We start from the raw sequence: 17684 nt of genomic DNA, 5'->3' as shown, positions 1-17684 counted from the left end.
GGTATGTTGCGGCCTTTTGGTATTTATTAAAGCGATCTTTATGTCAAGGTAAAGTAGCAATCGAATTTGTTAGAGTATATTTCACACTGTTTGACTGTAATCATGCACACCGTTTACAATTGATAGATTTTCACATTTAATCGCTCATATGCATTGATGCACATACCTACTACAAGGTGTTCCATGCTTGCATGCCTAAAACTACAAGAGTGTGACCAGCGCTAAAAGCTTATCGTTGTCGCTAACACTCTGAACGCTCTGTTATAATCTGCTGTACGATCAGCCCGCTTAGAATTTGTCTGGCTACACGACAGCCATGACAAGGACAATTCTGGCTGTTGGGCAAATGCTGCAGTGTTGGTGGACTTTGCAGACGACGTTTCATCTCCATCAGTCGCTTTTTATCAGTACGTGACTTGCAGTAGACAACGCTGTAGATGATAATGCCTGACAGTGTTGCCAGATTAGTGAAATTAACAGTTGGTTATTTCGAAAATTGAAACCCACCTCCACCAACGATGAGTACGTGCAGCAGCAGGGCCACAAAGGCCACCCTCATCAATGGATCGACAGGAATATAAATGCTATTTTTATCGTTATTGTCGCTAATAATTCTATAGCCACTCGAAATAGTTGTTGCATTATCGTCCTCCTCCACTGATTGTGACTCCGTTAGCCAATAATCTTCTGCAACAATTAAAATAAATTTAACTTTCAGGCAGCTGACCAAGTTTTTCAACTTGCCTGTAAAGTTGCTCGCTTCAAAGAGTTGGGGATAACCAATGAGCAGCAGAAACAGCAACAGCAACTTTTCCATATTTTTACTTTGTGCCGCCTTCATATTTACTGTATTGTACTTTCTTTGGCTTATGCGCACAAACTAAAGCTACCAGCGGCAAATACTTTGGCATGAAGTCTGTACTAAGCTTTATTTAAATCGAAAAACAGCTGTGGGGGAAGGTACGAACATTTAGATTGGTCGTTACAAGATAGAAACATCAAGTGCAGATATAATAAGAACTTTGTGAAACTGTTTCGTAAGATTTTGCGACAACAGACATTTCTGGGAGATAGTCCGTGCCGAGGTCTGAATTATTGTTTTATATAAAAATATGTAAATATGAAATGTATGAACTTACACAAAATCTTACATACACGCGATTTTTATATTTCCCTTATACGTGCTTATGTATGTATGCATTAAACCCTGCGTACTTCATATAGTGAGAATCGCATAGTAGGGTAGTATTTTTACACATACATAAATGCATGCCTACCTACATACATACATACATACAAACATGCATACGTTCGTACAAACACGTATCACATTCATACATAAATACAAAGATACATATGTACATACACATATGCATACATATAAATTCACACGCACATATATACGTGCACAAATCACGCTTGCGAAATAATTTAAACCTTGCCATGGTACGCTCAACCCCGTTTGCACCCAACGGAGAAAATTTCCGCGTTCGGTAAATAGCGCTTCAAATAATATTTTACATAACTGTGTGAAAATAAGATTGGAGTTGATGGGGCGAATACAAAAAAATTGCAATCACTAGTTTTTTTACCCACTTTTCAGATGTGGGGGTACAATTTTTATTTAACATTTTAAAACGTATAGTTTTCGAAATCAGTTTAAATTCAATAGCACGTAATTAAAACAATTGCCAATTCATCCTCAGTCCTCAATTTTCCGCCCACAGGGGGGAGATTGTTCAGTCAGAACAAAGTGTAATATGCACACATATATAGATGCTCATTTAAATAGTGAATATATGAAAGTGATTTCTTAAAAGATTATACATAATTAAAGGCTTCAATTGTCGTCGATTTGCTTAGACCTATTACAATATTGTATTTAAAGTAAATTGTAAGGAAAATCACTTGGCATTCGAGTCAACATTCCGTTGCATTCAGACAATCCTCCAGGCAGAGCACATTCCTTGTCTGGCAGCAGCCACGGCACAGGCAATCCAAGGCACCGGGCGTATGCAGAAAGGTCACCTCGACGACACGGGCCGTTTCGGCGGGCAATGCTGGCCACACAATACTCTGCGTGCGCGGAGCATAGGCGTCCAGGCTCGCAGCTTTCCGACGCGATCTGCGGCAACAGCTGCAGCAAAGGCATCCTTTTTTACGGAATTAACAACCAGTTAGAATTCTCTGACATAATGCTGAGCATCAGGACTTACCCAGACAGCCGAGCAGCGTTAAGGACAGTGTGCATAGACCGGTCAGAAAGAGTATTGTGTGACTGTAGTAGGCAGCATTTAGCGTGGGCATATTCAGTGCAAAGTTCTGGCTCGGACTCCCACTTATATAGCGGGACTCGCACATCGTTTGACAGACTATGATGAATAATGCCCAAGTAATGGAAATGCATCGTGTGCGCTCGCCCAAATCCATTTCGTTAATGACTAAAAAGACTTTGCAACTGCTGCATTTCGAATGCACTTCTTCTGGTTCTGGTTGGGGCTACTCGCAGAAATCGCCCGCCCCCCAAAGGCAAAAAAAAAGAAACAAAACAGTTGTGCCAGGCAAAGCGACATCGCAGCCAGTCGACAGCCAGAAGCAGTTAAAGCCAACAGCTTTCGTTGAGTTCAATAATAAAAGTAAATGCTTTAAGCAGAGAAGAAGTGCAGAAGCCAGAAAGGCGTACAGCCACTTACCATACAACATATAGATGGGACAGCTAGAAGAAAAGTTTGTGGCCATTCATTTAGTAGATTTCGTGGCATTGCAGAATTTTGTTTGCAAATATGAATAGAATTGAGCCGACCAAACTTGAGGTCAAAACATGACCAAAATTGCACCAAGCACCAAAATCGATTGAGTTTTGAACAAGTTAATGTAGTTTAAAAGTTTGATTGCTGCTGATTTTAGACAGAAAACGGAGTATTTGCAAAACTTATAGGACACCGTATATCTCTATATATAAAACTGTTTGGCCTGACTGACTGATTGACTGACCGACTGACTTACTGACTGACTGACTGATTGACTAACTGACTGACTGGCTGATTGACTAACTGACTGACTGACTGACTGATTGATTGCCGTAAGAACTAGGAAGATGACATTTTTACTGCTAAAGGTGCACGCTAAGACGGGGCTTTTGTGAAATTCCAACCGCAAATATGAAAAAAGCGCGAAAATCGTTTGAACTTAACATTTGTCATACAATCTGAGCGGCTTCAAACTCCTTTCCACACATACTTTTTTAAATTCATTTAAGAAGTGCTTCACAGTTTTCGGAAAATCCATTTCAAAAAATTGCCAAGGGACTTTATAAAAATTCATATGAGACGAATTCCACGCTTCTCCCAAAGCTTTGAATCTGTTGGAATTTGTTGTCTCTGTCTTAAGGCTGCCTGAAAATCACGACCATTCAAATAAGCAAAATTGATGGACCAGCAAGAGCATTTAGAGTCCAAATTGTTGCCGCGTGCCAAGCTCGATGTCATGACATTCAAGCTGTACAAGTGCCGGCCCGTTTTTCCGGGCTTTGTTTGAATTGCCAATTTATCATGTATCTGTATTTTGCTACCCATAAAACGTGCCAATGTTGGCAAAATGTTTCACAGACAATGGAAAATTGTTCATTGAAATTTATACAAGAGCTTGTATCGATGAATTGTGGCAGCCTTTCGGGCGCCAAGCCATATACTACAAGTGTTGATTTGCCTGACGTGGGCCTGAAGTTTTTGGCATGTGGATAATGTTATTATAAACGAACGTGTTTGAGCGCCGGGATAACTCAATTGTAAGAAGAGAACACGCCAAAAAGGCTGTACAAAGAAGTCTTTGTTACCTTTCATTTTAAATGGGTGTAATACCGGCAGGCACCTATACATATATATATCCATATATATATATATATATATATATGTATTTTTTTGTATCTGCAGCTGGTCATCATTCATGCTGTCATCTTTAAAAACGGGCCAAGCCACGCCTCGCCGCCCGCTGTCGCTGGCTGTTAAATCAGAGCGCGCGCACTCGTCATAAACCAAATAAACAGTTGAGAAATTACATTTAAATTGCAAATTTTAAGCAAAGAAAAAACATATGCACACACGCACACCACGTAGAAATGCGCTCGTATATGAGAATTTATGCGGAAGGTAAAAAAATAATAAAATAAATAAAAATCAAAATAAAAAAACAAACAGAAAAAAGCGTCAAAACAACGCGCTCAAAAACTTTTGATAAAAACATTAATTCACTTAGTAAGTGTCTCGATTCTGTGCGCCACTTTTTCCTGCTCGTGTTGTTGTTATTGTTGTTGTTATTTTCATATTTTCTTGCCTTAAGCTTTTGAAATTCTAATGAAATGCATTTTGTGTTCAAGGCAAGGCGTTTGCAAGTTTTCAGTCGGCGCCATTAAAAACTGGCGACAAATTGAGCGGATTAAATGGAAATGCAATTTGAGTTCCCTTTTCTGTTTGTGCGGTGTGGGGTGGGGTGGGGTGGTTGCTGGGTGAAAATAATATGCAAATGTCAGCAACACTTGCCAGCAAATCGATGCAATCCTTTTACCAAAAAAACTATAGATTTAGGGTTAAAATTTTCCTTGACAAAAATTTGCTATTTTATTGGAAACTAACAAAAAATTGTGTTTCAACTAAAATGTATTTTTCAGCTTATCTATAAATTCATACCTATAAATTCATCTATTGATAAATATGAACAACATATTTATGTTAATTTCCTGGGCGTGTTTTTTATGTAAGCAGTGTTACCATGTGTATTATGCAAAACAAGGTGGCAACACTGTTAAATGTGAAACAAAATTGTGAAACACCCCTCAAATGAATTTTTACAAAGATCTATGAAAGAGAGTTTGAAGCCGAACGAATAGTAAACAAAACGTTTCATACAAACGTTTTTCACGATTTTTCCACATATGCGTGTGGAATTTCCCGAATTTCCCCTTAAAGTAACTACCGTAAAAAATCCAGTTTCCTTGCTCTTACGGCTTGGTCTATCTATTGATTACCAATCAGTCGGCCAGTCAGTCAAAAGAAAAGATGAAAGATTGCTGTTACTTTAGATTACAATTATGTAATTCTCAGTCTTTACTTTGGTTTAAGTTCTATCAATTAACAAAACCACAAAGAGGACTGCTAAGCTGCAACAAAGTATCTGTTCGTCCTGCCTTATCATCCTACCTTGTATTTACAATCATCATTCATTTAAATTTCTTAAATGTTGAAGCTATCATAAAGTTATTACAGATGCCTTAAGCTTTTAGCTTCCGTTTACTGCAACAGTACTTACAACTTGAGGTCTGTGAAAACGCGCGGTTGATTTGACTCGTTAAGTTGTTCGCTTGCACAAAAATATTTTTGAGCATCTTTTTAGCATTCAATCAACAAAAATGGCGCATTTCGAATTCATAAAAATCAAGTGAAATGCCACTTTACGCGCATTTTGATTGAGATTTAGCGCTGAATTTGCGATTACCAACAACGACAAGGACTAAACCCGGCGGACAAGGACATCGCTGGAGTCTTGCCACAGTGCTATGAATATTTTATGTAGTTGTGCAAGGAGAGAAAGACAAAGAGGGAGAGAGTGAGAGAGAAAGACAAGTAGAAGTGAATAGCATTGAAGTATGTCAGAGATAAAATGCACTTGTAAGATATAATTTGCAATACGAGCTGTCAGAAATAAGAATTATACTTATATAAATAATATCCAAGCCACTTTAATACTAGAATCTAAAACCAAGTAGGTTTCGTTTTATGCATTTTCGAAACTTTAACTTGTTGCGAATTACAAGCGTTAAACAACGAATATATGGCAAATTAAATAATTATATGTGCCTCTTTTCCCAAGCAAAATGCAATATGCTACGAACATTTTTTTATGATCCCTTTCGATTCTTATATTGTTATACATTCTGGCTTTGTGGCATATAGTCCGTGACAGTTGCCAACACATTTGGCAAGGGTATCATAAATGACAAACGATGCGAAGGCAAAAGCAAAACGAAAAAGCTACTGACTAACAATAAAAAAAAACAGAAAAATGCAGCTGGTCGTGATATTTGTTTGTTATGCTGGACCTCTGCAGCTCCGACCTTGTACCAAATGGCCCCACAAACCCATTTACACATTCCAGACAGGTGAATTTCAGGCGAATTTCAGCCGTAACTGGAATTCGTATCGAACCTAATTTACATGCGTTCACGATGGTCTCTCTTCGGGGAATGCTCAATAATCGATATGACGCTGCGGACCTCAGCTAGGGTTTTGACAGCTTTTCAGTTGTCTTTTTTTTTTTGATTTTACTGCAACAGGCCAACAAATAATAGAAGAAGAAGAGCTGAAAAAAATCGTCAGCAGTTTACTTTACGTGCTGATTTTTCCATGCTAGCTGTTGCTGCAGCATCAAAAAAAATCACCCGAGTGCAAATGCACGAGTATGGCACAGTCCAAAGGTCGAGGCTGTTGTCCTTATTTGTTCATTGTATGCAGCCTTCGTAGGATCAAGTTCAAGCGTTTCAAGTCTACCCCTGACCGCCCACTTTGCTGCGCCCTTTTCTCACTGACTGATGGCCACTTAAAAATTGCCGAGAACTGCGCAACAACAAAAAATGGCACGACTGAAGGCGACAAACGATTACAGTCATGATGCTGATGATGATGATGATAATGTTGAGAATATTTCTGATGAAGTTCTCTTGTGCTACCATTGTAAATAATAGCACACTTTTGACTCGTGCATTAAAATGTCAGAAAGCATGGAAACGCCAAACTTTTACAAGTAGCACAAAGAAACTGAAATGCAAATACGCAAACTATTAAATTTCATTGGTTTATGTTTGAGTATGCATTTTAAAGACTTTGCCGCAATACAAGCAAGTGGAAGGGGGCTGACTTAAATATGAATATATCAGATAACAATTGAATAGAATCAACTACAAATAGAAAATATAATTGCTCGAGAGCTCATGAAATGAAATCCTCATTTACTTTGTGGACTATTCCTTGAATTGAAAACTTTGTCTTTCACTTTGATGCACCAGAAAATCTTAGTTACGATGCCGATAATTGCCACTGTGCCGCACTAAGCGATACTAACTTATTTGGGTATTTTCCCACAAAAGTGACACATTCGGGGAAAATGTACCCTAAAAACAATTTTCCACTTTTCATTCAATTCACTTCAATTCCCGCAAAAGTGAAAAGTACGTTGAAAACTCATGTCAAAAGCAATTTAATTAAAAATCTGTAAAAAATACTCTTATATAATGCTTAATTGATCATATTCGAAAATCACACAAGAGCTGATATCCTGACAAACTGCTTATAATTCGCAAGCTGTTTAAGCACAAAATTGTATACGCTCAGACGTTGGAATTTCTAGCTAGAGCACTGAATAAACCAGTCTCTTAAGAACTTACGGAGCAGATTTTTAAGCAGCTTTGCTTAACTTACAAATCTTATTCTCATTAAAAACAAATAAAAACATTTTAGTACAAGAAATGTTAACCCATTTTTGTTCTTTTGCCACAGCAATAAATGGTATAATATTTGTGCCCATTTTCTTGCCAAGGGTATGCAAAAATGTTCAAACGGAAAACGCCTACAGAAAATGGCGACCCTGGAGCTGGGCAATGCGTTTCGTTCCATGCGCTTGCACATTGCAGCCCAAGGTCAATGGCTGTGCGCCTGTGTGAAAACAAGCGAGAGCTACAACAACAATAACAACAACAACACGGACAACAACCATAATGAAAAGCGCTCGACAACATTTTCACACTCGAATTGACCAAACAAAACGAAACGAGCAGCAAGCAGCCAAAGCACCTAACAAAACAAAACAAGAGCAACAAAATAACCCCCAACCACAGATTCAGTTTTACTCTCGTGCGGGTACCTCATGGCGTATACGTAACACTTAATTGCTACTTTGGGGTTTTTCACACAGACAAACACACACACACGCACACACAGGCATGTGTGCACATATAGACATGCCGCTGCACATTAATTATACGGTATATGCTGCATGATTCAGCACTTAAAGAAGTTTCCGCAAGTTTTGCTGGCAACTCTTCTAACGTCCAACATCTGGCAACGCTGAAAAATGATGGCAAGGCGCCTGCTATAAACTTTTATTACAGTTCGTCAATCCGTGTGCTGTGTGCTTGCGTGTGTGTGTGTGTGTGTGTGTTTGGGTGTGCATTTGATGTTTGTGTTGGCAACAATACAATTTTTGAAGGGCTATAGAAAGTAGCTGTTATGAGCGATTGTTTTTGGGCAGGAAGGAGTTCCTTTTGCTTGCATTGGGGGCATTCCCTTTTAACTGCTTTAACTTGTAAATGTCATTTACAGTTGAGCGTTATAATCATAATTATTAAAGAGCCCTTTTCATTTGCAGCCTCGATTTGAATTTCAACTTTGGAACAATTGAAAAGTGTGCAAATAATAAAGACCAAAACATATTTGGGGAAAAAGGTTGCTCAAGCTCTCAATGCTCGAGAAATACTTAAAAATTGCTATCATTTATATTTAATTGAGAACAGGAAAAACCCTTCAGCACTTTTGCTCGTATTTTAACCCTTAACGTTTTGCTGGCCTAGCAATATTTTATTTTCACAAGAATTTCTTTCAAACAAGCAAAACCATTAGCCAAGTTAGCTCTCAGCTTATTTAATTAGGTTAATTTTGCATTTGTAACGAGCATTGCCGCACACGAAGGGCAATTTATGAATTTGCTTTCCATAAAGAAAAAAAAAAAAATGATGTACATATAATTATGCCACTTTAGTGAGGGTAAATTAATTTGGTCAAGAAATGTGCAACGTTTTAAAGTAGAGCAGCATGAAAGAACAAATAAATGTGGCCAGAAATAAATTCTATTCCTTTTTTAAAAAATTCGAAGCCCTCTAATCGAATCATCAGTTTTCCTCCCATATAACTTAGGTTTACTTCGATGTTTAAATTTGCTTGGATAAAATTTACAGCTTGAGCCCATTTTTACTGAATATGAAGAAATAAAGCCTTTTGATGCCATATTGCATATATATTAAGAGAATATATGAAGTTCAAGAATATACATTCTTTCTCGAGTCAAGACAAACTTATAATACCCTCTAAAAGCTTATGAAAAGTGTATTTAAACATCGACTTGACAAAGCAAAGTTTTTCTGTCTTAGTTTTATGAGCCGTCTTTGCAGTTGCGCAATACTTTGAAAACAAAAAGTTTGTTTCATAGACGAGAACAAGAAAATCTTTCATAAGCAACAAGAAACATAACAACTTTATGTAGCTCTCACAACACGCTTTAAATTTTTATCGAATTTTATGCAACTTCACGCTCTTATATCAGCGCGTTAATCAATAAAAATTCGTTTAAATCCTGCGCTATTACAAACTCTTAATGCCATTTTAACTGCCTGTTAACAACTTAATAGCTACACGAATGCCTCACCCCGTTAATGTGCCACAAACCCATTTGCCCCGGCAGCCATTTAAACTATTTGCAACAAATGCCGACGCCGTTGCCGCACAATTTGCACAAAGCCAAACGATTGTCATTCTTGTTGTTGTGCAGTCTCTCAGAGTGTGTGTGTGTGTGTATTGGTGGAATCCAAGGCTGGGCTCTGACTATGAAGCATATAGCTCTATATATTCGTAAACTGGCCGCAAGCATTGGAATCATTAAAAACTATTTGCTAAGCAAATGCCACAGCACAAAAGCCGCAGCCACAGCCGCAGCCTCGAACCCAGTTTCTAGACCCAGTTTCAACTGAGCGCGAATAACAGCAACAAAATTTAAAGAAAGCGTAACAAAAACAGATACGGCAACAATGTGGTTAAAAACCAGAATAAGTCAAAATGCCAAAAAGTTTGTTTTCCAACAATCAGAAAAAAGAACAACAGCAAAAACAGAGCAGCAAAACAAAAATTGGAATTTTAACAAAGCAGAAAATGGCCAAAAAATAATTGGTATATTTTATTTTTCTAATTCATTCGTAAGCTATGCTAAAGGGAACTAGAATAAAGTCAACCCAGTAAAATCAACCAGACTATACTTGACTGCGCTTCTCTTTACTGTAGTATACAGTGAAACTCTCTTGAACGGACAGCGTCAGGTAGCCTTTGTCCACTCAAGAAGAGTGTAATAGGTATGCCCTAATTCCAAATGATTTCAGAAAAAAAGTCCGCCCTAGAAATTTTTCCGCCTGATAAAAGTTGTCCGTTAGGAAACTTTTCACTGCCCATATAATTCTTTGGGATCCGTATTTTCAAGTATTATATTATTTTAAACTACACTATACCTATACCACCATACACGAATTTCCTGCACTATACTATTCCGTACCATACTATATTATACCATACCATACCATACCATACCATACCATACCATAGCATACCATACCATACCATACCATACCACACCATACCATACCATACCATACCATATCATACCATACCATACCATACCATACCATACCATACCATACCATACCATACCATACCACACCATACCATACCATATCATACCATACCATACCATACCATACCATACCATACCATACCATACTATACTATACTACACCATACCATACCATACCATACCATACTATACTATACTATACCAAACTATACTATACTATACTATACCATACTATACCATACTATACCATACTATACCATACTATACTGTACTATACTATACTATACTTAACTATACTATACTATATCAAACTCAGCATTTGCGAGCTTTACTATTCTCACATGTCTGCAAGTCCGTTAGCAAAGGTCTACAAGGGTATTAATTTTTAGCGAGCCGATGTTATCCTAACTTTCTTGTTATTAGAATTCCATACATCAATGCATCATCTACCAGCTCCTTAAGCCCATGCTATAAATTACATAGTTATATTAAGAGCTATATAAACATTTGTTTTTATTATAAAATTAATAATTTTATTTGCTATTAAATCCAATTAAAAATGTAAAAATTTTGCATATAAAATGTTTATAAAATTCCCAAGCCGTTTAAGCGCTGACTCAATGAAATAATCAAGTGAACTGGCCAAAATGATTGTTTTCTTACCTAAACAGCAAATTCCACTGTCTGACCTCATAAACCAGATGCAGTAGCGACCACAACATCCATTTAACCTGGCCAACTAGCCCTAGCCCCAACGCCAGCAACAACAGACATAAAAGCGTTCACACCCACACACTTAAGTGCACATTTGGCTGCCTAATTATGAAAGTTGTCAACAAATTGCCAACACACAAGAGCAACAACCACAAAGGCCACATTCAAGCCCAAAGGCAAAAATGGCGCATAAAAACGTGACCAAGAACTGAGCACCATACATGGCGCATCGCTTATGAGAGCTCAGCTCATTGCATCTCATCTAACAGTTAACAGCACATAATGTTATGGGCCAACACAAACACAAAAGTCTCTTTCTCTCTGTGTGTGTGTGTGTGTGTGTGAGCTGACGGCCTCAAGTGTCATTGACGACACGTCATTTTCTCAAGCATTCATTAATCAGAAAATGCTTAGTAAAAATTGGTCAAAACAAAATGGATCAAGCGTTTCCAGCTAGTTGGGAGAAAACTGTTTTATTTATAAACTGAAACATTAAATTTCAATGTCGCGCAGCAAAATATTGATTTTAGTTTTCTCAACGAATTTTTCCGTATTTTAAAATCAAATATTTTGTTTGTCAAGTTGTCAAATTTGCATAACAAATTGCTGCTTTGTGAAATAAATATGCTTGATTAAGATTAAGATTTAGACAGAGAGATAGAATTTACAATTTTCTCACCTTATATTAAACCTTATGTTGCTTTATAAAAAACAACAATATTAAAAATTATAAAATCAAATAAATAAAAAAATAAAAATATCAATAAGCAAATATCAAAGAATTGTAAGCTTTAAAGAAATGCAAGACTTTTAACTAATTGGTAATGCAAACAAGATTCTTACTTCATTCAATATTTTGCTGTAGTTTGCGCAACATCAATATCAAAATGTAACATATTATTTGCATTTTCCTGTGCCACAAAATAATCTGCATCAAGGTTCAGCATTATTTTCTCCATTTTCTCTGTTATCTCAATTTTCCTTGAGCAGCATCTTTTGTTCACGAACTGTAAGGTTCGTGATGTAAGGTTTGCAATATGTAAACATAACCAAAAAGCCAGCTGCCCTTGTTACAACCAACTCTGCTGTCTGATATCTGCCCGCCCACATCAGCATCAGTTGAGTTAATTTAAAATATATTCTGCATACAACGCATTTATTCATATTTATATATGTAATTTTGTTTTTATTCTTTTTGAATGTCAATGTGAAGGTTTTTCCTATATATATTATATATATATAATTCATTTTTTTTTTTTGCACGCGGCTCTTTTCAATGCCAGTCAAAGTGCAAAATGAAATGAATCGATGCAGCTTTAATGCCAATATTTTCACACCCATCAAATGGGATTGAAAATGAACCCGGCTGCTGTGTGGGCAGCAATAGTTGGAAAATTTTGCTTTTTATATGAGCTAATTAGCGTGGTATATTAACAATTTAAATGCAAATTGAGATGCCAAATTTAACACACAAAATAAAAGCATGACGGAAATATTATGCAAAACAAATGTATAATTCTCACGCTAATTGAACCTGAAATTCCAATTTAAATAGTATTTGTGCAAACTGGAATTAAGTTCCTATAATTCTCCCTCTCTTTCTCGCTTCCTCTCTCTCCCTCTATCTCAACCCATTGTTCGGCATCATTAACGAAATTGTCTATCTTTTGTTTCTAGCAGTGCCACAAACATGACCTAAGGGCACAGCTCAAGCCACGCCCCATGGACACAAGGCCAACACAAAAGGGCCAAACACAAGCTATGCAATCGTGGGCCACAACTGAGCGCCATCTGTTGGAAAATTTGAATTTATGAAGCAAGTGACATAAATCACAAAACAGATACCCAAAAAGCTGCAGCACAAAACAGCAACACAACAGACACAAGGCAGAGAATAGCATGCAATTAGCAGCAACAATTGTGGCACAACATGGATAAGAAATCAAAGACGAAATCTAAAACGAAAAGCCTCAAGCCGAACAAAGAGTCAAGCACACAGCTGGATGTGGATCTATGGGAGGTAATAACGAAAACTGACTCTGTTATTATGATATAAGACATTGTTATTAAAATTTTCTGAATTTAATATTTAAGGCTTTCAATTTTAAACATTTTTTTTTTATTTATTGCGCAATCCTACACATGGTACTTTTGAAAAGGCGTTAAAAATAATATTTTCAATAGACGATGAATAATAATCGTAAAGATGGTTACGAAGTATCGATTATCACGATATTCAAAGACGCCTGTAAAATACGTCTAAGTATTATCCGATAATATATAAATAAAAAACGCAAGCAATTTGAATGTAGATCGCATTTAACCAATAACGATATTCTATCTAGAATTAACTTTAAAACTATCGATAGTCTTTATATTTCAGAACGCGATTAATTTACAATTCCCGATAAATGATAAATGTTGTTCGATGTTAAGATAGGTGTTAATCAAATTACGGAACTTTTTATAGCTATACATCAATATAACATTTATCGATAATCGATAAATGAAGAGCCCAAGCAAAGTTAATGTGGATTGCATTTAGTTGATAGCGATATTCAATTTAACCTTAAATTTATCGATATTCATGGTATTCCAGAAAGCGATTAAATTTATTTTCGCGATAAACGATAAATGTTGAACGTAATCAATATAGGTGTGGATAATATTAAGAATTATTTTACAGTCTTACATTAAAATTATATTTGTCGAAAAGCGATGAAAGAAGAGTGAAAGCAACATGAATGAGGATCGCACTTAATCGATATCGATATTCTGTTTACAAAAAACTTCAAAATTATCGATATTCATGATATTTCAAAATGCGATTAAAAAACATTTCCCGATAAACGACAAATATTGAACAGAATTAACCTTGGTGTGAATCGTGTTTTGAAACAATTGACATTATTATATTATTTATCGATAGGCGATAAATTAAAAGCGCAAGCGAAGTGAATGTAAATCGTATTGTCAATATTAACAAAATGTTAATAGACAGTTTTTTATTCAGTTAAGTATTCACTTGATTTGGCTGGCGCGCTAAAGGGCATACACAATTCGTTCTGACCCACATAATGCGCCATTAATGAGAACAGAATGCCATTCATTGCTGCTGCCTGGCAGCTGGCCAGACGTTTGTCAAGTGACTGTCATGCTAGGTTAACTAACTGGGCCAACCTTCCCATTCCTTGCAGCAAAATGAGGATCGCTTCACCATCTGTGAATTCAATGTGGAGCACAAAGTACACAAATTGCCGCACAATAACAAAAAGGCAACAGCAACTGGAACAGCTGGAGCAGCTGCTGCAGGCGGTGGTGGCGCCGTGGTCTGTCCGGGTAATGCGGCGGCATTAACATTGACAGCAACGGCATCAGGCAAGGAGGAGACTGCGCCACAGCTTAGCACCACGCCCACAGCCATCAGCATTGCTGGCTGTGCTTCGGGCACGGCGCTGGTCACACTGGACGCACTAGACGCGGTGACCATTGAGACAGTCGAACCGGAACGTGGCAACTGGACGGGACGCTTTGATTTTCTGCTCTCGCTGCTGGGCTATTCGGTGGGCCTGGGCAATGTCTGGCGATTTCCGTATCTCTGCTACAACAATGGTGGTGGTAGGTTTCGGTGTTATCGCTTGAATTAATTTCGAAGCTAAACTAACTTAAACTTTTTACTTGCAGGCGCCTTTCTAATACCCTTCACCATAATGCTCATCATAGCGGGTCTGCCGCTAATGTTCATGGAGCTCTCGTTTGGCCAATATGCTGCACTGGGTCCGGTGGCCATCTATCGACGGTTCTGTCCGCTCTTTCGCGGCCTTGGCACCGGCATGGTCATCGTTTCGGCCATTGTCATGCTGTACTACAATCTGATCATTGCCTGGACCATATTCTACATGTTTGCCTCGTTTCGCACACAGCTGCCCTGGCAGAACTGCGAACCGGAGTGGAGCACGGAAAGTGAGTAGACAGTCTAAGAACAAATTTGGTCCAAACAAGTTTTTTTTGTTTGGAAATAAATTAAGCAAATTGCAAGCTGTCAAAAGTAAAACTTTCTTTTCTGACACAAACTTTTACTTGACCATAACTGAAATTCCTGAAGGACATAACCTTTCTATAGGCTCGTTTCAGTTATTAAATTTGCTAGGAAAATATTAATGTAATTCCCTCGCCGATAGTTAGTAACTTTAACCTAATTTTAAGCGCAATTGCTTTGACGATAGCATTAATAAAGTGTTATCGTATTAGTAGGTATCGATATTAAAGGCATATCGATAACTTAAGCTTAATATAGTTTTCATGATAACTCTTCATTAGACTAACTAACTCAGAATGTTGAAATACTTAGTTTCTCTACAAATCAATTCAACTTGAACTATATTATTATAGTTGTTACTCTTTTACAATGACTTTTCGTATTTATAAGTATCGATACTACAGTCTGGTTATCTGTATACGTAATGTACATAAATCGATATCGATACCTTGAGCTTGAAAAATGTATTTTACGTGCCACCGCTAATGTGAACGCTGTCTTGACAAATTTGCTAGCTGTGTTTTTATTCGCGCGCAATTTACGCTGACGTCGACAATAAAAGACAACTTTTTGCCAAAAATGATAATAATAATAATAAACAGGCAGCAACAACAAAGGCAATAACGGGGCAGCCAGCAACCAGCACATTGCCTGACAACACGGCAGCGCCTTGAAGTAGGCAATTGTTTTTGTGCAGCGGCTCGTTGGCTTTCATGTGAAATTGCTAGAGGTGTGTCCGCGAGATGGGCGTGGCAGGGCAGATGCGGCTGCGGCTGCGGCTGTGACAGCAGCGCATATTGTGCGAACTTAAGCGTGCATTTGATTTCTTTGCACAGACACACACGTACACACACACACAGCTGTATGCAATACAAACAAATGGGACACAATTTAAAATTTCGTCCGCCACGTTAAGGACATAAATCTTTAACGAGTCTTTGCGAGCGGACCAGGCAGTCAAGGCTTTTGTTTGAACTATGTAGGTGGCAAAATGTAGAGCAACAGGCAAGTTTTAAAAGAAGTATGGACTGCTTTGTGAGTTCTGACAACTAATGCGCAATATCTCAGAAGTACAGACGTTATTATGCTCAAATTTGGTATATGAGCTACTGTTGTGGTTTTCAATTAATAACTATCAAAACAAGCTAAAAAATAGCCAAAATATAGCACAATAAAGCAGTTGATCAAATATAAATAAAAATATATTTAAGGCCGCAGTTGCAACAGCTGCAGGCAATATACATATATGTTATACATATAAAAAATTCGCCTTTCGTATAATTACAAGTTTGGTAGAGCGTACAAAGGTCGTTGCTTGAGTATAACATATTTTACAGCTTCTTTTGCAGCTTTTTTATGAGCCGCTTGCTGCATACTTTGCTTATTTTATTGCGGCTGCCTTGGTAGCACTAAAACATGTATACACACACACACACACACACACACACACACACACACACACACACACACACACACACACACACACACACGCTCACTCACGCTCAAGTGGCGCTCGTTGGTTGTAGCCTGTACAAGTAATAATCATAGCAACAACAACGGCAACAGCCCAACGCCATTGAAAGTTTTTGCATGAGCTTCGGCAACAGCAGCAGCTGCCACTAACCACCGCCCACCGCCCACCACCCACCGCACACCAACGACCACCCACCACCTACCACCCATCGCTCCCGCTTGGGGCAACATGATTTAATATGGCCGCCATTGATGCAAAGCCACAGTCTAAAGAAGAAGCAGCAGCAGCGCAAAAAAAACATACGAAACGCCAGTCGACGCGTTTCCGTTTTGTCGGTCGGCAATAGAAATCGATATACGCAATAGATGCGATTCCATTGTTTGCCTCGCCCACATCGATGTCTGAGTTGTTCTCGTTTTATTATACCCTGCGCCCATTAAATGTGTCAAAAATGGTACACATCTCTGGAGCCATAAAGTGCATATATTCTTGATCAAGAGAAGCTGGGTCGATATACATTATCTGAGTATATATTCTCGACGATCACACCCTTTGTCAACAACCAAGTAATTTCGACAAATGTACATCCTGAGGTAATGAAGCCTATCTTATTTACTCGATAGCTTCTGCCTTTTGACAATGACGCATAAATTTCGATATACGTCCTGAGGTAATCAATCGTATTTGACTTTTACGATAACTTTTTCCTTTTAACAACAATCGATAAATGTCACCAAACAGCATTGAGCATCTTTTATATCTGGGGTAATCAAGCTTATTTTATTTTTTCGATAACTTCCGCTTGCTGACAACAATCAGTAAATTTCGATATTTATACTGTGGTAATCGAGAAGTTTCAGAATATACACCCTTGGGTACCTTTGATTATTTAGTTTGTAGAGCGAGTCTTAAGAGAAGAGAAAATGGGAAAAATTTATAGGTATACATAACTGTATTCTGTAGCAATTCAGCTAAATACAAGGTATATTCAGGTCGGAAGAACGTTTTCTTCTTTCT

At 37.7% G+C, this 17684-nt stretch overlaps 2 protein-coding genes across 2 annotated transcripts in view; one reads left to right on the top strand and one right to left on the bottom strand.

Annotated features, from left to right (window-relative positions):
- The window catches only part of GlyT (Glycine transporter), a 38785-nt gene that overhangs the window by 9236 nt on the left and 11865 nt on the right, over positions 1–17684 (top strand). The window contains 3 exon segments of the mRNA XM_064680548.1: positions 12835–13174; positions 14352–14772; positions 14839–15117. Coding sequence (XP_064536618.1) covers positions 13085–13174; positions 14352–14772; positions 14839–15117 — 790 coding nt within the window. The 5' untranslated portion in view covers positions 12835–13084.
- LOC135427185 (uncharacterized) lies at positions 3–2467 on the bottom strand. The gene is made up of 4 exons (XM_064680633.1): positions 2217–2467; positions 1926–2153; positions 508–744; positions 3–447 (listed from the first exon to the last, which is right to left on the bottom strand). Exons 1-4 carry the CDS (start codon positions 2428–2430, stop codon positions 242–244), a joined length of 885 nt encoding a protein of 294 aa, XP_064536703.1. The 5' UTR covers positions 2431–2467; the 3' UTR covers positions 3–241.

Source organism: Drosophila montana, unplaced genomic scaffold (assembly GCF_035044405.1).
Source record: "Drosophila montana isolate Dmon_TW-CO22-7 unplaced genomic scaffold, ASM3504440v1 contig_2127_1, whole genome shotgun sequence".
Taxonomy (NCBI): Eukaryota; Metazoa; Arthropoda; class Insecta; order Diptera; family Drosophilidae; genus Drosophila; species Drosophila montana.
This window is presented reverse-complemented; position numbering and strand designations above follow the sequence as displayed.

Coding starts and splice junctions, on each gene's coding strand:
- LOC135427185 (XM_064680633.1), bottom strand. CDS start 2,430: ATGGATTTGGGCGAGCGCACACGATGCATTTCCATTACTTGGGCATTA. Junction 2,154..2,216: donor AACGCTGCTCGGCTGTCTGG/GTAAGTCCTGAT, acceptor TCCGTAAAAAAG/GATGCCTTTGCTGCAGCTGT. Junction 448..507: donor CGTACTCATCGTTGGTGGAG/GTGGGTTTCAAT, acceptor CAACACTGTCAG/GCATTATCATCTACAGCGTT.